Source organism: Pangasianodon hypophthalmus, chromosome 10 (genome assembly GCF_027358585.1).
Source record: "Pangasianodon hypophthalmus isolate fPanHyp1 chromosome 10, fPanHyp1.pri, whole genome shotgun sequence".
Taxonomy (NCBI): domain Eukaryota; kingdom Metazoa; phylum Chordata; class Actinopteri; order Siluriformes; family Pangasiidae; genus Pangasianodon; species Pangasianodon hypophthalmus.
Genome location: NC_069719.1, coordinates 24674959 through 24696281, shown reverse-complemented (window position 1 = coordinate 24696281; position 21323 = coordinate 24674959). Strand labels below are relative to the sequence as shown.

The following is a 21323-nucleotide window of genomic DNA, read 5'->3' as shown; positions in this document are numbered from 1 at the left end:
AAACACATAGGCTGCTTTCACAATAGTCATTTTTTTACTCAGCCACCGGCACAAATTTTACACGCAACCTTACAAGATAAGTGGAATGTGGTCAGATTTAAAAAGTGCTGCTGCCGGTATTTTTTTGTCACAGCTGAGCAATTCCAAAAGTTAAAAATTTAAACTTTTCAGAAAAGCACCAAGTGATGTCAGGCTCTTTTTTTTATCTCTTGACTAATCAGGTCACAGCTAATAAAAACCAACATGGAAGACAGTGTAGAATAGAAAGGCAAATCATCGAGCAGGTGTAAAGAGATTAAGGATATGTTCAATCAGAGATAATTCAATGTCATTATTTGAATACTGCAAGGAGATAATAAGTATGAGATAAATACTGCATTGAGATAATAACTAGAGATAATCTGATGTCACAGACTCACAGAATGGTCCTTGCATACAGTCTAAATCCTGTCACATTAATCCTGTCTAGTTGTACAAGTATTCCTCTTGATGTTCTTTTTCCAAAGCTCAGAAAAGCTGCCGTCTCTTTAACATAATTAGACTAAATCTACTTCTAAAACAAAATATTTTTGTTAGGTGTTCTTGCATAATGTCCATTATATCAGCTAGGTATTATTAAGTATAAATACATAGCTTAAAAACATATGTATATGAATACATGAACACAGAGACAGACATTGAGATCAATGTCAACGCAGAACACTGATTTTTGTATTTCTTTAACCATTTCTGTATCACCAGACACAGAGCAGCTCCAAAGCATCAATGCTGTATGTTACAGTGTGCAAAGCATGTAACTGTTCAATTCAATTCAATTCAATTCAGTTTTATTTGTATAGTGACATTGTCACAAAGCAGCTTTACAGAAATGTTTAAATTCTGGCGATAAATAACCTAATATATACCTGACTAAGTTGCTATATATTCGCAGATTTGTTGGATACCTCTAAAACTCAGGAATCAGGTGTGTTGCTGTCAATAACCACTGACTGGCACTAATTAAATTACCAATTAAATTACTAATTAAATTTCCCAAAGGTCAATAAAAATGAAAGTATCTCTGGAAGAGTAATAATATGTTTTGAACTATCTTCCAAATATACAATGGTCCCAAAAAATATTTGCACAATTGCAATATTTACAAATGTGTGAATTTCACTGCATTAGAAAACAACATGTCAAACCAAGTGCTATTTATTTTAAAGAAAGGTACCACAACCATACTTTTGAAGCAACAACCCTTCCAGCTCCTCCTCCAAAAAAAAAATTATTATAGTTAAAAATGTAAAAAATAATTGATATACTGGTCGTTATTAGACAAAAAATATTCAGACACTTAAGAATATTCTGGTTGTCAGAGTTAATCCATAGTTCATGTGATGAACTACACCATGTGGGTACTCTGCTGGGGCACCGGTGAGAAATTGATGGTAATTAAAAATTAAAGCACATTTTGCCAACATGTCAATTTTGTACAGCACTTTCTGAGACAGATTATTTTTTTTTTAATGGTTGGGTGCATTTAAAGACTAATTACACCCCAAATCATACAGAGTTAAAAACTGAAATGAAACACACAGTGAACTGAAATCAGGATCAACCCAGGGACAAGCAGGTTGGCATTTTTAAGTCCACCTGCCCCTCTTTATTATTAATATCCAGGTCTGGTGCTATGTGCTGAGTCCTGAGTCTTGCATCAAGTCCACAGTTCCAAAGTTGGAATGAAATCTATGCCAATGGGTTTAGATCAGTTAGCCTTTGCATTCACTGATCATGGAAAAAAAGAGGCAGGGAGGCTGGGGCTGACACTTGACATAAGCAAATTGCCAATAAATTAGGCTCCCTGCCGAGGGCGTGAGAGGAGAATGAGACACTGAATGAGGAGAGAGGACTTGGATTGGACAGGGCAGGCTGCTGGTGCGCGTGTGCTTGCTCCTTTATTCTCCAGCTGATGTTCAGGGGTTTGGGTGGAAACTGCTGTTGTGTTTCTCGAATCTGCCGCTTTTCTGTAGTGGGATTTCGACATCGTGATCAGGATTAGAAGCTGAAATGAGGCGTCAGTGCGGATCAGCTCTGTGGAAGACGGAAACCAGCAGCAGTCTGTGGTAGGAGCTTTATCTCTGAATGGCGTTTATTCCTTGTGTGATGAAATTTTGAACCTGTGTTCTGCTTAATTTCAACTCGTGCAAGTGGCAAATTATGTGAATTTGTGCACTGTGCACAGCTGGAGAACCTCTGCTTCACCAAGGGGCTTAAAAAAAACATACACTGACAACTCCATGATGAAACTTTTAATATAGTAAGCAAAATATACTCATCTATCCTGGTTCATTTGCATAATAAGTGGCCAGCTAAACCTTTTTAATATTTTGATGTTTTCAAAATTTTTTTTGATTTTGATATCTGGTTGTTTGTTTAGTAGGCAAGGAATAAAACACAATAGATGAGGCTTGCTGTTATAGGAAAATAATCAACAGCTGGGTAGTGTGAATGTGGCTCAACATGAAACAGAAATGGATTGTTTTCCTATAACAGCATGCCACATGCATTGTGTTTTATTCCTTACCTATTCCAGGTCCCCAGTTCAGTCCTGGGCTCAGGTTACTGTCTATGCCGACTTTTTGTGTCCCGTGTGGGTTTCTGTTGGGTTTTCCGGTTGCGTCCCACCTCCAAAAAATGTACCAGTTAAGTGGCTTGGCTAAGATAAATTGCCCCAAGTTGTGAATGAGTGTGTGAATGTGTGCACGGTGCGCTGAAATGGACTGACATCCCATCTAGGGTGTATTCTTAGGACACCGGATACACCATGACAATAACCAGGATAAAATGATTACTGAAAATGAGCAAGTATGCCCTGAAGTGTTTTATTCCTCTTATATCACAGCTATGAATGATATCATGCATGCATTAATAGTTACATGTAATGTTGTGAAACATCCAGGAGACATGTTGGTTCCTATTATCACTTACGTTATAGCAGCCATAAACCGCTGTTCCCTCATCAGCCTCTCTTTTCTTCTCTCTCTCTTGAAGTTAATAAGGCAAAAAATAAAAAAAAACCTCAGCTTGTTGCCAAGAAACCAGAAAGTGCACTCTGTCGTGAAGTCTTTCCCATGGCGGAAAACTTACTGATACAAGTTATAGTGTGTTCACACCCAAGACTCTGTCCACGAATGTTAAATAAATCGTTATACAAAGATTCAAATTATTAACAAGTATATGTTTTTCTCTGTTAAATAATAGCACATTTTCGAATCTGTTTATTATTAGCCTTAGATTGTGTAGAACGTCTGCCACACAAGTCCATGTGAATTACTATAGAAACTATAAATTACATTATTTAGGCTTATAAATAAATGTTTTTAATTGAAAAATGTCAATAGTACCAAATATCTCAGATAAAAAATACTCCCTGCCAGGGTTGTCAAAATACTCTAGAAAGTTCTAATTACTTCAGATTTGTTATTAAAATGCATGTAATTAGAAATGATCAAATAATTTTTTTGCTGCCGTAGACAGAACTATAGCAGTAGTGCTATGTTCTTCGATTGCATGAAAGAAATTGAAAATCACAAAATATCCTGTTGCTGATACTTTCACATTTTAGATTTCAAACTGTGATCCACATAAACATCCATCATCTTTTATCTACATAAAGGAACAATTTAGTTAAGACAAATCCCAAATGTCTTTCTATTCACTACACATGTACACTATATGCTCATATAAGGTATAACATAAGCATTACAGAACTATCATAGGCTACATGCCCAATAGAATATTTGTGTTTGAGCTACTGAGACGTATGATTGTGTGGCTCACTCCAAGAGCTGACACACACTCTATAGACCATGCCGTAGCTTATAAAATGATGGAGGACAAAACAAGTGTAGTGTATATTCTTGCAGCAGCTGCATCTGCATCTTTCCAAAGATGGAAACCTCCTCTTTTATAATGGCGTAATGCATAAGAAAATTGAACATTTATTCAGTATTTAAATGTCAAAACCAATCTGACTAACTTGTATGAACTATTAAAATTACAAATGTATCAGACAAATAAAACAGAGACATAATATGCTTGGTTGTTTGGCTCTTTTGACTTCACTGCTGATAGCGCTAAATTCCATGGCAGTTAGCCAAGAAGTAAATGCAATGCTGTGGTGTAACTCATGTAATAAACTAGTTTGCACTGTTTAAATAAAGCAGAATGTCCATTTTACCACATAAAGTCTTTTGTTGCTTGATTAAGGCAGTCTGAGTGAAAGAACAAAATGCTGTGTACTTTGATTACCTCTACTTTTCTGCTGTGGGTCTTAAGGGTTAGTCAGTCATCTAGTCAGAAAGCCAGCCTGGGAGATGAAACTGTGTATTCTGAATGCTTGAGTCATAATGGCGGGAAGGTATTGTTATGTGTCACAGACAGCTGTGGTTAAAACAAAAAAACAAAAATCTTCAATGGCTCCCAAGTGGTGAAATAGAAAAGAGTTCACCACCCTATCATTGAGAGATAACAAGTTCGAATTGCAAAAATGCCAAAGCCATCAGTGACCATGAGTCAACAGAACACACTTAGCTGTGCTCTCTGGGTAAGAGTGATGGCGTTCTCCCTCTTCCTCCGTCAATCACAGTAACACTAGCCAATCATGGGTGTCTGGGAGCTCATGTATGTGGAAGAGGGCAGATAGAGCTTTCCTGCACTGCATGATAAGGAGTTCAAAAAGATAGCTGGCTGGTAAATAAATTAGGCAGAAAAATGTGAGAAAAAGAAAAAAAATCTACTGTGGATTTTGCCAGTATCCTGGGGCAAAATGAGGGAAGCAAAATTTCTGAAGTAATAGGTGTCTAATTAATGCTTAAATATGTCCTTATATGCATAAACATATACATATTTTAACTGTCAGTAACACAGTAAGGCCAGCATTAATAAAATCATACTAACTGTAATGTTAGCTGCATATATTGGTTCGAATGACTGTTATCCTATTTTGGCATTTTGTAGATTTTCAGATCCTGAGCCCATTCATTTGTAAACTTTACATGTGCTTTATGTGGCTAGAAATGTTTAAATTGCTCAAAAGGGACTGAAGCCACACACCAGATATGAACATTTGTCTGAAAATGTAAGAGGAGGTAGGAGGTAAACCTGAATGATCATTACACCACTCTGTGTTGGAGTTTGCATTGATCCACACTGTCAGTACGGCAGATTTTATGCATATACCGTTTCTTGGCATCCCTCTGGAGTCTGTGATGGAACTCTTTCTCCGTTGATTGACTTTTAAGCATGAAAAGTCAGAAGAACCACAATAAAACAGCAATCCCTTTCATCTCATGCAGCGTGTGAACATCATTGTAGTTTTTGCATGCTACAATGAACTACTACTACTGGCTGCTGAAGACGAATGAATTACTTAATTCAATAAATAAGAATTCTTGGTAACATAATGATAGTTAGGTTTGGGAACTCATGACATCAGTTCCGAAGCCTAATTGTCATTATGTTACCAAGAATTCTTATTTATTGAATTAAGTAATTCATTCGTAATTCAATTCATAACACATTCACACACACCTAGGGCCAGTCCACACAGACAGTAACCTGAACTCAGACTCAAACCTGGACTAATTATAAGACAAATAATGAATCCATTTATTATTTGTCTTAGATTATGTGGAATATTTGTCATAAAATTTCATGTGAAAATACTGTTACTATAGAAACAATAAAGTACTGGAATGAGCACTGTAATGCTTACCTGTGATTTGAATTGCAGTTAGCTCTGCTGTCAGAGCTACTGTTATAGAAAATAACAAAAACAACCTTTGGACAATACAATCAACACCTTCTGACCAATCAGATTTGAGATTTCACCATCGCTATGGTATCAATAACTGTAACAAAGTACTGTCAGCTGGTGAAGTCTATGAAGCAGGGCATTTGACTCATTATGTTGGTGCAGCTATAAAGGATGCACAATAAACTTTTCAGTGCTTAATTAACACTCTCGGTGTGAAGTACAGTGCTTATGTGAATCCAGATGGCTACAAATAAACATTGGAAGAGTTAATTGAACACTGAATGCAGATCGAGAACTTCTATGTTCTTAGTTCTTAAAAAGTGTGAAACAGAAACTGTGAAAGTGAAGAGCTTTAGGGAAGCACACTGATAGCTGCAGCAGAAACACTGCAGATATTTTGATTTTATCAAAATAGCTATAAGATTTGTGCTTTGGCTAGCAATGTGGTGCAGTGGGTAGCATTGCCGCCTCACAGCTCCAGGGTCTATGGTTTGATCCTGAGCTTGGGTTACCGCCTGTGGTGAGCTTCACATGTTCTCGCTGTGTCTGTGTGGGTTTCCTGCAGATTATCCCAAAAGTATGCAGGTAGGTGGATCAGCTATGCTTAATTGCCCCAAGGTGTGAATGTGTGTGCAAGGTGCCCTGTGATGAACTGGAATTCTCCCTCGTTGTGCCCAGGTTCTTGGGGTAGACTCTTGTTCCATCACAAACTTGACCAGCAAAATTGTTTAGTGAAGATGAATGAATAAGTGATTTGTTATCAAAGAGAAGTTAGGCCAACCTAAACCAAGGACATGCTTTCCTCCAAAGCAATCTTATGCACCAATAGCTGAAATGTTATTCTATGCAAGGAGCAAAAAGCACTGTAAAACCTTTTACTCAGCGTAAGAGAACTGGTTGTATAGACAGAAAAAAATACTCTGTTTTTTGATTGTTGATCATATAGTTTAAGCTCTTAACCTTTTCAAGTTCTGTCATTTGATGTCACATATGAAAAAAATGAGAAAAGAAGTCTCTATTTAAATTGTCAGACTAGAAGTTCTAAATTAACCCCTTTAAAATATAGGCCTAATAAATGAATAGCTGTGTGACTTGATGGTGACATGATCAGATGGTGTGTTTCATATAGACGGCCAATTTTGCTCTCTTGGCTCCCGGCCACAGATGGCTGTGAATTCTAACTTATGATCTAATAATAATAGGTGAATGCTTTGCTCCTGCATTTTCTGTGCAATGAAACCACTGAAAAATTCTGTAATCTCTCTGTAAAATCTGATTAAAGACTGTAAAAACACCAGACTGTAAAAAGCACCAATGCTGTGTAACTTGCATGCTTAAAATATATATTATTTGGTTGACAAGCTTGACATTCATTTGTGTACAAATGATATAAAATAGTAATATAAAATAGTTCTCATAGAGTACAAGATAATATGGTGATTCACCAGAAAATCATTAATCCATAAAATGAAGCAGTTGTCGACCCCCAAGCTCCATCAGCTTGATAACCAGTACATGAGGCTTATTAGTATCAAAAGTGCTGCTGAAATAGATTAACAAGACTCTGTCTGTTCCAAAATTTTCACAAATACAGTTCATCAGCATCAGCAGTGCATCCTCCAGCCCTCTTTCTTTTATCTTTCTCATATACAAATGGTAAAGAGTCAAGACAGTAATATATATTGAAAACCAAATTATTTAGTACTGATTTTTTCAAATATTTCATTTGATCTGATTTCAAGGGCAACAGGGCAAAACCATGTAGCTTCTTTAGTCTGCTGTTTTTGGATAATTCCACAATCCATGACTTTTTCCATAGCTCAGGGACCATACCAGTTTCGTCTTATGCTATCCATTAATAATTTGTAGACTTTGTCCTAGTCTATCTTTGTGTGTTGCTCTGTATTGTTTAATTTTTGCTTAACTTTCCTCTGCATATTTTTGTACTTGTCTATTGTTATTCTCCTCTTTTTTAAACCTTGGAATCACCCAGGGCTTATTATTTGGGAAGACTTTTTGAGTAAATAGAAAAATGTTTTAATATTGGTTTTAATATATATAAAAGAATTTATTATTAGTATTATTATTATTATTATTATTATTGTCCATTTGTATTGCTTCTGTTTTGTTTTGTACTGTTATTGTATACATTTGAATTCATTCATTCATTGAAATATCATAAGAGTATTTACCAAATAGTTTTCTTCAATACTGATCCTATTTGTTTGTCCATCTACATCATAACAGCTATACCATTTTATTCACACTATGATAGTTCATTTCTGTTGTCTGTGCTGCTCTCTGTGTATCCATGAAATAGCTGAAGCTTCCATTAGGTCGAAATGAGCCTGGATCACTTTGAGGGCACTCTGCTTTTTCACCATATCAGAGTAATGACCTTCATATTGTGGACCGGACAGTTTTGGCCATTGTAGAATAGTGAAGGAAGAACTTTAGACAGTTTTTCTAATACTCTTCATGAATTAAATGATTTATAAATGATTATATGTCTATACTGTGTGCGTGTTATCTTTTTTTAAATATTTGGTATTTTTAGTCTGTAAAATGTAATTTGAAAAGAAAAAAAAAACTTTTTCGGGCTTATTCTAAGATTTCATAGAATCTTTCCAAAATATGACACTTTTCCCCTATTGAGAGCACAGTTTCAGGGATGTAATATTATTGTGCCATCAGTAATGAAACACATTTATTATTTCCTGTCATACTAACAAAAATGGATGCATTCAGTTCATTTACATAAGTTCTTTCCGAATTTGACAGAATGTAATCTAATAATGTGTCCTTTTGAATGAATCTCAATAATATTACAGTAATATTTTACAATGCTCTCTCACTTGTGTATTTACTACATAGCATGTGAAATGCAAATTCGCACGTGTATAAGTCACATTAGGATCCTAGACTATAAAGTGAGCCTGAGCTTGAATGCACATGCAAATAATTGAATCTATTTATACACTGTCTCAGCACCTTGAAAAACCCCTTGTTGCTTAGTTACAAGTAATCCACTCATACACTTAAAAGAAGGCTCAACTAATATCAATCACCTTAAATACTAATGCTTATCAGTGTTGATGACAGATCTGACATACCTGGGTGGACATGAGACGTGTTTTGGGGGAGGGGTGATATATTAAAGGAAAAACCAACATAAAATGTCTTAGTAAGGTACAGTACCTTGTACCTGGGACTGGTGAGTGTCCTGACACCTGCCTGAGCCCTATATTCTGTGGGATCTAGGGATCTAGTCCATACCTTTCCATCTCACACACTAACTCAAACTCTTTCTATATAAGTAAAGTGACATTCCACTTTCTCAAAGCCAGTTTCCATTTCAAGGGTTGAGTCTGTCATCAGGCTGTCCATTTCATGCATACCGCCCAACTGGGATTGGACCTGACTCCAACTTTCTTGAAGTTTATACAAAAAAAAAAAAAAAAAAATGCAGCTTGTCATGTTACTGATAAACAAAGTGTGCAGTTCTCTGAGTTCTCCTAAAGGATCAGCTCTGACAGGCTAAAAAGCACTGTAACCAGTGTTGTGGACTCAAGTCACCTGACATGGACTTGACTTGCACTCGAGTCACAAATTTGCTGACTTTCAACTCGACTTGACATAATCAAAGAAAACTTGCAACTTGACTTTTGCATCAATGACTTGTGACTTCACTTGGACTGGAGCCCTTTCACTTGGAAAGACTTTATACATTCTTAAAGCCAAAGACTAAAAATGATACATTTATGTGTGCAGTGAATCAACTATTCTTTTTCCCAACAAACAATTCATTGTCAGCAAATCATCATCAATCATCATTTCCGTGGTCAGCCTTCAGCCAGTGTGACAGCCAGTCAACTGATAACAGAGGCATGTGTCCAAGAGAGTAGCCTTCACCTACAAAGATTCTGTTTTTTGCAACGACAAAAGTGTTGCAATATGTAGTTCATGAAAATTAGATGCAGAAGAAACTACTTCAAATTTCATTTGGCGTTTGAATTTCCACAGTGTAAATCCCAAGGCAAAGTCAAACTGAACAGAGATAGATGGGTACCCTCATTGAAAATATATCTACACCTTATATAGTCATAGTTATGTGTCTCTCAAATACATATATATTTCCATTGAGTTATAAAGTTATATAGAAACTGATGAACCTAACTTTAAAAAGCCTGAATGATTTGCATAAATTTACTATAATAATTATTACTCTGGCCTTAAATTTGGTAAAGAGCACATTATGACTTATTTAGGACTTGAAACTTAAAGTTAAGGACTTGTAACCTGACTTGGGACTTGACTTGTGACTTGGGATTTGAATGCCAAGACTTGAGACTTACTTGTGACTTGCAAAACAATGACTTGGTCCCACCTCTGGCTGTAACTACAATCTCCTTTCTTAAATGTTAAATCAGTGTTTTCCTCACAGAGAGATCCACCATTATGTTTTTCCTTATGACAACTTTTTTAGACTTAGACTTAAATTATGTGAGCATCTTCTATATAAGTCCGTTTAAATTAGTTATTAATATAGAAATGATGTATTAGCCCAGTAATACAGTATATACCTGTGTTTTGCCTTTCAGACAGCATTGTGAGAACGGTTATGAAAAATTGATCAGCACCGTCTAACCAATCAGAATTGAAAATTCAACTGAGCTGTGCTATAAATTGCCATATCTTAAGGGTAAGTATGTAGCTATGGTTATATGACTGACTGGATGCATGTCAGGCCACCTGGATCACTAGGGTTGATGAGGACAAGCGGGACGTAACAGAGACCTTTCATAGGCTTCGCACATGGGATCATAGTTACAATCACGGAGTGGTGACTTTGCTGTTGAAAATGAGCAAACAGGAAAATAGCACTTTCTGAAGTATAGTTCTGAAGGAAACTGGTAAGGAAACACTCAGTGATAGAACCATGGTTACATATTCGGAGTGATTGGTAGTTCTACTTTTTTACTTCAGACCACCACAAGGGTGTGTAATGTCGTTATGTCTTGATACGGCACCTAGCCAAACAATAATACACAACACTTGTGTTGATACTGTTTTTTTAATTGAGGATAAGAAGCACTCAGCATTCTGATATCATCCACTCTCTTAACAGACCTTTTTACATAGACATACTGGCCCAGGTAGTGTTCATAATTCAGCACTTCATAAGACATTTTCATGTATTATTTAGGAAGTATATGATACACAAAGAAAAGCTTTGTATTATAAAAGAAGGCTGAAGTTTGGGGTAAAGAAGTAATCCTTGAGGGCTTTGAAGCCCAATATGGGACACACTCTTGCCTCACAGACTTAGAGGGCATGCACAAACAAAGCCTGCACATTAATGACCCTGTGTGTCAATAGTAATTTGGCTGCACAATTTAATATGACAATGAGCTACAAATTTGAGGTTAAGAAATTGTAATGTCTGCACGTTATGTATAATTTCATGCTCGTATTGTGCCATTTTGACACAGTATTATTAAATTGTGCCCCTGTTTTGGTTAATTTGCTCTCTTGAGAAAATGTCCCCATTTTTTAATGAATTCGCTGACCAACAGTCATCTGCTATGGTTACAACTCACAACAAGCAAGTGAAGATAATAATTTTATTGTAAGAATCAGCATGTCACACAGAGCATGAAGTGAAGTCCTCGCTACTGGCACAAGCAAGAGCAACAGCACACTTCCATTTTAATCTGTTTTTGGTGTCACATGAGCAATGATTCATCAGCCAGTGATCACACGGGAGAATGAAAATCCTTTTTATACAGTGTTACTACTGATACGGAAGGATTAGATCAGCTGTACTTACACTTCCCTAAAAATGTGACACCAGACAAAGGGAAAGCAAACAACTGGTATGTTTGTGTCCCCATCATGGGGTAAAAATGAGTAGCAACAATGTTCTATTCAACTACGGGTTGCTTCAGAAATGTGTCCATTATTGAATTGACATTGAATTGGCCTTTAAAGGCATGCAAAATATGTTGCCTGTGTTTTTAGCACTATTAATATGATAGAGTTGATTGACCAGTAGTGCCTCTTAAATTGCTTGCTGGTATGACAGACTAATTTCTGCAAGGATAGACTGATTATATCCCAGTAATTTGACAAATTACACAAAAGATATCAGTACTAAATAAATATTTGGACTTAATCAACAACTGTGCTTCCCCTTCCCCTTCCCCTTCCTATCAGAAAGCACAGACCCTGCCAGGTGTCTGAGTCAAACCGTAAAATTATCCAGGCTTGGGGAAAGAGTGTCAAGATAAAATGAAGAAAAAACCTTGAGAGGAGCCAAGATTTGAAAGAGGAATTTGTTCTCCACTGACTAATTCTTAAAACTCCAATCAGAAACTAAAATGTCAGTTTTTCCATTGTAACAGCAGAAACTTTAGCACTAAAGTGCCCATTATAGACAATATGTAGCCTACATCTGCTCTGTACCAGACGTCATTCTGTATCTAATTCTGGAGTGGGCCAGAAACATCAATAGTCTGCATCTATTAAAAAAAAAAAAAAAAAGAGAGAAGATGAAAAAAAGAAAAAAATTACTACATGGTGCAATGCTTTGGCTATATTAATATAATGAATTAGCTGAAGGGATTAAAGACAGAGGCCTCTCACCGCACTTCTGTAGAAGTTAATGTGCCCTTTGTGTGCATTGATTGGCCTGATGAGCTCTTTCTGTACTGCTTCAGTCCACATATTACCCCATGTGATTTGCCATTTTAATTAAGCTCTTGATTTAAAACTGCAACTCAACAGCCTTTTCCACTCAGTGTAGTACAGTGGAAAGTACTTAATGTGTGTGTGAGTGAGTGAGAGTGAAACAGAGCAAATGAATGGCTAGAAAATATCTATAGATGTCTGCATAATGAAGCCTTATATGTTTATGTATGTGCACCTGGTTTCTGTTTCTGTTACCTCTACAAGAACCATAAGGCAGATTTCTTCTAGCGGAACCATGGCTGACTTTCTAAGCTGTAGTTGGAGGAATCCATTAGTGAGACATGATGAGTTGTTGCTGCACTAATTTGTTTTGAACAACTCCTCTTTAACAGCATTTTTTTTTTAGCTTGATAGTATTCTTAGACCTATTTGTACTCGGATTAGGATGTGTTTTTGATGGAGACTACCAAGCACTTCTGTATATTGCTTTGGATAAGGGTGTGTGCCAAATGCTGTAAATGTAAATGCAAATTTTAAACATGTTTCTAAGAACATACCACAAGTGCCACAAGTGGAAAATACTTTTGATGTTAACTTCCTTCATGTTCGGTGTATTACTGCACACTAAAATTATGCAACTGTCACACAGATTGCATCATTTCTTTCCCATGGTTCCTGCAGTGCAGTGGGGATGCTACAGGAACTGTGTAGTTCCCATTAATGATATATCTGAAAGTCCGAAAGTCTGTCAGGTTGTGTAACCTGGGTGGAAACATGCTTTCTTATATTGTGAAACATCACATATAACATCACAGCACCCAACATTAGCATTTTATTATTTTTTTCCCTCAGTTTGCTATATTTTTCATACAAAAATACACTAGTTTAGTAATCTGGTGTACCAGTGTTTGTTTAAGGATAAAGAGACTGGGTGTCAATAGCAGTATTATTGTGCAAACTTCAGTTGTGAGTTCAGTGTTTATGAAATTTTCTTTTTGCATTTTCCTTTACATAGGAAAATACTGTAATCATCATGCACAAGTGTAGATTTAATGTATATCACTGAACCAAATTTATGTCATTGCCTTTCCCTCTTGCACAGCAATTATAACCACTGTAATGCTCTCTCACTTGCTCACACCTCTCAGAGGTATGCAAGTCCCCCACTGCTTAGGGCCCATCATCCCTTATTATTGCCTTCTTAATATAAACGGTTGCTATGGAAGCCAGCAGCTCTGGAATATTAGATAGAGATATTTCTGTATCCATACTGTGTACGGCAGCACCGTAATTCTTCCACTGCTCATACACAGTTATAACCTACCTCTGCGAGGTTGGCGCACCTTTAGTCTGGCTTTTGGAGGCAAGTGAATGGGACAGTCAGGTGGGTAGACTTTCAATAAGAATTTCACTTAGAGTTTCAATAAAACACTTGGAATAAAACACTTAAGGGGAAAGTTCCATAAGATCAGTGGTGGTGTTGTCTTAGGGAGTTTTTCCTTGCCAGTGTTGCCCCTGGCCTGCTCATTAAGAATCTAAATATAAATCTACATCCAGGTTTCTCTAAAGCTGCTTTGTGACCATGTATATTGTTAAAAGCACTATATGAATAAACTTGAATTAAATTGAATTGGTGCAATGGGTAGCCTTGCTGCCTCACAGCTGCAGGATCCCTGGTTCAGTCCTGAGCTTGCGTTATTGTTTGTGTGAGGTTTTGCATGTTCTCAGTGTCCGTGTGGGTTCGTTCAGGTTCTTCAGTAGGTGGATTAGCTATGCTAAATTGCCCTAGGTGTGAATGAGTGGGTTTATGTGTGTACATGGTGCCCTGTGATGGACTGGTGTCCCATCTGGGTATATTCCCGACTTGTGCCCTGTGTTCCTGGAATATGCCCAGGATCCAACTCGACCCTGACCAGGATAAAGTTACTGAAGTAGAATGAATAGAATAGGCAAGAATTTAGTTAATTTGTTAAAAAAAATGCACATGACTATTTTTTAAATCTTAACAAGTAGGCATTTTTAGACGAAATGGAAAAGATCTTAAACTAAAAATGGTTTCCTTTTATTTAAGATGAAGCTGGGGTGAAAATAATTCATACGAGTTCTGAAAATGGGTATTTTGCTGAACCAGATGAAACCACATTGCATCAGTGACCCCTATTGTTTTGATGAACAAGTGCATTGCACAGAATAAGATGATTTCTCTGCACCATTTATTTACCTGACTGACTTCCTTTTCTCTTATTGACAGAATCCATGGACCAGCAAATCCAAAAGGCAACCTGTGGCTTCACATTCAGGCCACACAACAACCGGCACCCACCAAAGGTCACAGCTTCGATCAACACCAGAGTAGCTGAATCAGAGTGAATTTTAGCTTGTAAGCCTCCTGTACAATTGTAACATGCTCTAACTGTGGCTGCATGGAGCCAGGGCCAACCAGCTCTGCCATGGTGTTAATGTGGTCCAGCTGACATAGATGGGTGTGTCTCTGTCTATCAGGCAAAGGGTTTGCCTCAGCCAAAGAAGATATGTGTGCAAACGTTTCACTACACAATCGCAGAGGCACTGTCTGATATGAAATACACAGCCACTGAGGCTGTTAAAGCTTGGAAAATACTGAGCACACACCAGACTCCATGATATTCATAGATATTCCCATTTTTCATTGCAAGTATTGTACAAAGACACTTACATGAGCATCCTTGGATTGCTAGACCTTGCTAAATATGAAATAAGCATTTAATATTTTATGTTTTTTTTTTATTTACCAGGAGTAGTATTCCTGTTTTGTTTTTTTTGTGAGGTGGGAGCAATAGAATCCTCACTATGGTTTTGCCTCCCTCTGACAAGCAGCACGTATGTCTAACTACTATCGTCATTATGACCAGCATGGCTGTCATGGACGCTTACCTGGTGGAGCAGAACCAGGGTCCACGTAAGATTGGTGTTTGCATCATCGTATTGGTAGGGGACATTTGCTTCCTCATAGTTCTGCGCTATGTTGCTGTTTGGGTAGGGGCTGAGGTGAGGACTGCAAAGCGTGGCTATGCCATGATCCTCTGGTTCCTTTATATCTTTGTTCTGGAGATAAAACTCTACTTTGTTTTTCAAAACTACAAGGCCGAGCGCCAGACTGTGGAAACTGTCGCTCGGAAAGCTTTGACTCTGCTGCTTTCAGTTTGTGTTCCAGGGCTGTATTTTGTCCTGGTGGCCCTGGACAGCATGGAGTACATGAGAACTTTTCGGAAGAAAGAAGACATGCGAGGTCGATTGTTCTGGGTGGCACTGGACTTGCTGGACGTACTGGACATCCAGGCCAACTTGTGGGAACCGCAGCGAACAGGACTGCCCATCTGGGCTGAGGGACTAATGTTCTTCTACTGTTACATTCTTCTACTGATTCTGCCATGTGTATCTCTCAGCGAGATCAGTATGCAGGTTGAGCACATGTCCCCAAAGAAGATGCTGCTTTACCCTGTCCTCAGCCTTGTCACCATTAATATTGTTACCATTCTCATCCGTGGGGTCAACATGGTGCTTTTCCAAGACAGCCGAGTCTCCACCATCTTTATCGGCAAGAATGTAGTGGCTATAGCCACCAAGGCCTGCACATTCCTGGAGTATAATCGGCAGGTTAAGGAGTTCCCGCCACAAGACCCTGTAACCATTGCTATGGAGATACAGCAGAACTCAGGGCCGCACAATCGAAGGCTGCCAAATCCGACAACTAGCTTTCCAGAAGAGCCATCACCCCCCCATGAGATCATTGACACATGACCAATGCTAACACAGACTAATTTCTTTCGGTCAATTCCCACTGTAAGCATTTTGGAGTGTTTTTAAAGTTGTCTATCTCAAGCTTCAATGCACACGTGTCCATCCTTTACAGTACGTTACAGTATGAACAATGTACTTGCAGGGCAAAGTATGTGGGAATGAGACACATTAAATCAACATAAGACACTAGAATAGAGTAAACACAAATGTATGCTGTTGATTCACTTTCCTATGTTCTTATGTCATAGGTCTAAGTAAATTGTATTTTAATTTCAGCTTGCTCAACTTCAGCTGTTCCCACCCTCATGCTTCATCAACATTGTTGTATGTATGACTGTTAAATTTATTTATAAATCGAAAGTGTGCTGATGCTCTACTCGTGCTGGTATAACCAACCAAATGGTGTCTGCGTGGGCTGGCCAGAAGATTACTTACACTACACACATTTCTTGTTTACCTTTCACATCCAGCCTGAATTTTAGGTTTGACTGTGAGTTTGGTCCTTGAGGAATATTAAATACTGGTTGTTTAGGCAGGTGAATGAGTTCCTCTCTCCTCACCCTTTTTTGACTAGACAGCTTCAGGTTTGACGCTGAACTTCCTTTTTAAAATGTATTTTTAGATCACTCCTCTAAACTGAAAGTATACCCTAAGCAAATGAATGATGATTGGCCATGCACTACAAAAGTGAAATGTGTTGGGGAAGTTTCAGTACGTGCTAATGAGTTTTAATCGTATGTATAGGATGGATTTTCAGTGAGACTGAAGCAACATTAATACAGTAGTTGTAAAGGTGACAGAATGATTGTGTTGACAGGAATAGAAGAGTTGTATAATTTGAAAGAGAAATATTTGGCATGCTAATTAGTCATAAAACCATAACTAGTGTGTTAAATAGGGGTTAAATAGTGTGTTCCTTACAATGTGCCATAGCAATGATAAAATTGCCATTTAAAGAATTCTCCAGATTTGATGCCTTTTGGTTTAACCCTTTTGTATGCTTCATTACAGAACCTCTGTAGTACTCTACCTTCACATAAAAACCCCATCAAGTGATCCATCCATAGGGGTTGCCAAATTTACGGAAAATTCAAAATAGTTTACACAATGTGTGATAAATGCAGGTGGAATATTGTTGCCACCTGTAAACGCATTATACTTGACAATCTATTTCCTTTTATAAGGCTGTATCATATGTGGATATTCAGAATAGGCTTGTATGGTAGTATGTATTCCCAAACAAAGTGTAAGTTGATTAAGACTTAGTTCACACAGCAGTGTGAATCTGAATTACTTCTTAAATTTGATTTATAGACAAAACAAAGAAAGATGATAAGCTATAATTGAAGAAAACGTTCGAGTGAAATCAGATTGGACTGGTTACATAGTGTCCAGAAATACAAATTTGTTTTTGGGATTCAAAAAAATATAAAACTGTGGCTTGTTTACATTTGGAAAAAGGGGGATTTTTTGCCGTTCAGATTTCAGAATGTTTGCAGAAAATTAAGTATTGTGTCTAGGAACAAAGTCCATGTTCATATATGTGTGTGAGATGATGATGATGATGATGATGATTTCACTTGTCTCTCAACTTTTAAAAAAGGTTATTAAATGAATTTTAAGAACATATAAACTTTGTTTTGAGATTTATTATCACATGGTTAGCATATACTCCAATTGCAACTCCTACATTCCATAAACATTCTGTACATTCTGACATTTTATGCCTTTCAAACTGGAAGGCAGTGTGTAGAGCTGACCAACAGAGAAAATTACTCCCTCTCCTTTCTCAGTCTATACCAGCATTGTCTCTGTTTCTATTTTTTCTATTTTTTTTTTTTTAATAAAGTAATATATTATTTTCTAACCCAAGTTATTCTACAGTATAGAATGTTTTAATAGGCTTTCTCAAAAGACTTTTATTTGGAGATTATCAGTCTGGTTCATGTATCGTACAATTCTACAATTGAAGTCAAATCAAACAAATTAGCAACTTTTTTTGCAATTTCGTTTACAACTTAAAGCTAACAATGATAAACAAACAGCCTACTACATAATATACATATAGGTGCTTTTCATTAGACCAAATAGTGTCTGGCTTCTTTACAATGATGAACAGATATTTTACAGTGATCAAGCATACTTTCTGTTTTGTGACCTAATTAACATTCATTTTTTTTAGTAATAATGTAATTTATAACTTCTTTAGACACAAGCCATTTATTTTGAGTTAACCACCAGCAGTTTCTGCATGTACGAATTTAGCCATTTCTGTCTCTCCATGGCTGTGAGAAGCTTACTCTTCTCTCTGAATGCTGCATCATCTGCCACCACAATGTTTCTCTTTTCTTGGTTGCCCACCCGCTGCTGCCAGTCTCCTGGCCATCCCTTTATCAGTTTCTCCTCCATCTGTGATTGGCTAAGGGGGATCCACTCATCCACAGGCAGCTGCTCCGTCCTGGGCTCTGCTCCACCGAAGTCTGGGCTGGACAACATTTGGACGCTCCAGTCACGGAGTGAGATGGAAGGGTAGAGGACCTTCCATTGCTCCTGTATAGAATCCTGGCCATCTGAAGGTGATATTCTGTGGTGAAAAAAATAGTTTATGCGTTTATATTTCTTGTTTTGGTTTTATGGCGATAGGCTATAGTCTAAAAGGTTAAGAATTTACCTCTGGAAGGGTTGGGGGAAGGCAGAAGTGTTCAGGCTCATACACATCAGGACAATGAGTAAAAGTGCAGAGTGAGGAGTTAGAGACACCATCTGCAGGATGTGTAAAAGTAAAATTTGCAGGTATTAGTGCTGCCTAGAATTCCTCTTTTCATAAACGTCATTTATCAGTCATGATATGAAAATTTAAATAACATAAATGTACAATTTTCTGTTGTATCAGAGGATAATCCAGTGATCACCTACACAGACGTGCCTGGATATATACCTTCTCACAGAAGACCTTTACACCCCTAATCCTGTATTCCTGCTTCAGATAATCTCTCATCTTGTTCAGGAATGGAATTCTGTAGGAAGGTATATCTCCAGGAATAGAGGTGGTTAATCCAGGTTTTTTTTGTATAATTTTGTCAGCTATGTTAATATTAAGATTTCTCTTACAAACAAAAATTGCATTAACATATAAATAGATGCATAGTTGCCATGGTATATTATAAATACAAACACTTAAGCTAAATTACTTTTGATTTTAAAAATTGCTAAGTACTTATTGCAATGTGATTGAGAACCAGAACAGAAGTCTGTGACAGAATTACATCAGTCAGAAGTCGAATAATTCTTCTTTCATTGGGGAATAAAATGACTTTTGCATTTGGAATGCATTTCATAAGAATTTTTTACCTTTTTTAGTCCAGATTTAAAAAATAAAATCTTTATATCTGATGCATAAACAGATATCTTTCTCACCTTCTGTTGCAGGATGCCAGTGAGTCTCTGCCGTGCCGTCTTCAGATGCTGGTCCTGAAGTGGAATACAATGCTGTTTGATGGAGTCCAAATAGGTGTACAGTTCTTAAAAGTAATACATTGGTAGGTACACGTTTCCCCCAACTACTTGTGCGTTGTCCTATTTTTTTTGTTTTGTTTGTTTTTTGAAATGTTGTTTCAGTGATAACCACTGAAAATGTTATTTTTTTTATTGAATCAGCAAAGCTAGGGTTTTCAGAGCTAGCGTAACCTGAGGTGTGGGTGCAGGAAAAGCTGTAGCATGCTTTCGCTACAAGTGCTGGAATAAATGTGCCGGAGCTTACATGTACAGGCTTATATATACAGCCTTACTGTGTCAGAAAGTGTATAGAGATGAACAAACGATGAAAAGACGTGTTTCACACGCCCCTAAATGTCCTGTTCAGCCACAGACTTAAAATAGAGAGGAATATCAGAGGAAAGATGGAACCTGTTTTGACGTCATTGTGCTTAATGATGTCTCAGAAAAAGTATGAGAAACAAATGGAAAGAGGCAAGTGTGATCATCGGATGATCGTCCATCGAGATGAAAGATCGATCTAGATGGATCTTCTTCCTGGTGCTACGTGGACCCCTTTGCCCTTTGACCTTCGTTTACTTAACCCTACAACTTTCCAGTGAGAGGGCATAACATAAGGTTATCTCTGATGGAATAGGAAATGTGTAACAAGCGTCCAGAATCCAAATTTGATTTATGTCTTTGGTGTCTTCAGGCAACCTACGCACATGTTGGGATTCTAGGCCATGCAAGATGTTAGTCTCATTAAATTTGATAGGCCCTTTACGTCACCTGTCACATGCACCATATCACCCACAACACGTTAAACTGACAGAAATGTGGTGATGATAATGACTCAGAAGTACACAGCCAATTAACGGGTGAATTTTTCAAATATTTTTTATATATAAAAGGCTCAGAAAAAAATGAAACAAAAATGGAACAGCCTATTGTTTTTACTGAAATCTGCCCAAATCTATTTTTTGATTATCAGACTACTCTCTTTATTTGGACCTGATGCTGCTGTCAGAGTTAGGAGCGGAAGACTAATCAAAGATACAGTCATTGTTCTCTTGTTAAAAGCAGCACATTTTTCCTTAAGGACAACACACTCGTTCAGAGGTAGGGTCCAGAGAGTCCTCATTAGTATGGGTTAACTTCATTTGGCCCTCATTTAAAATAATGGGCAGCGATGAAGTGCGTAAGAATCAGACAAGTGGAACCTAACACTCATTATGCAGCGAGGCAGCAGTGACATGCTCCAGTCTCAAGATGAAGCAATGGACAGAACAAGGGAAGAAAAGGGGCTGTAACACAGATGAGGCCATGACACGTATGGCCAAAGAGTGCTAAGAGGATTTGTGCTCGAGAGCAGACCTTGGCTGTGATCTATCAGGATGTTTTATGCCATAATAGTGATACTCATACACAGACATTAGTCATACATATTTCTACGCACACAAGCACTGTTACTTCACTTTTTGTCCATTCATCCGCGTTTCTCATTTTTTTATCTCACAATGCTGTTATTTCTCAGTTTATGACAACGACTCCTCACATTGTCACGTTTAGCATGTTA

The 21323-nt window shown here is 37.5% G+C and overlaps 2 protein-coding genes across 2 annotated transcripts; one reads left to right on the top strand and one right to left on the bottom strand.

Annotated features, from left to right (window-relative positions):
• Nucleotides 1-1753: 1753 nt before the first annotated feature.
• tmem121aa (transmembrane protein 121Aa) lies at nt 1754-17842 on the top strand. Its single transcript, XM_026926645.3, has 2 exons — nt 1754-2105; nt 14742-17842. Exon 2 carries the CDS (start codon nt 15320-15322, stop codon nt 16268-16270), a length of 951 nt encoding a protein of 316 aa, XP_026782446.1. The 5' UTR covers nt 1754-2105; nt 14742-15319; the 3' UTR covers nt 16271-17842.
• A 102-nt stretch (nt 17843-17944) lies between these two features.
• Nucleotides 17945-19997, bottom strand: pth2 (parathyroid hormone 2). Its single transcript, XM_034308328.2, has 3 exons — nt 19688-19997; nt 18942-19033; nt 17945-18854 (listed from the first exon to the last, which is right to left on the bottom strand). Exons 2-3 carry the CDS (start codon nt 19031-19033, stop codon nt 18491-18493), a joined length of 456 nt encoding a protein of 151 aa, XP_034164219.1. The 5' UTR covers nt 19688-19997; the 3' UTR covers nt 17945-18490.
• Between the last annotated feature and the right edge of the window lie 1326 nt (nt 19998-21323).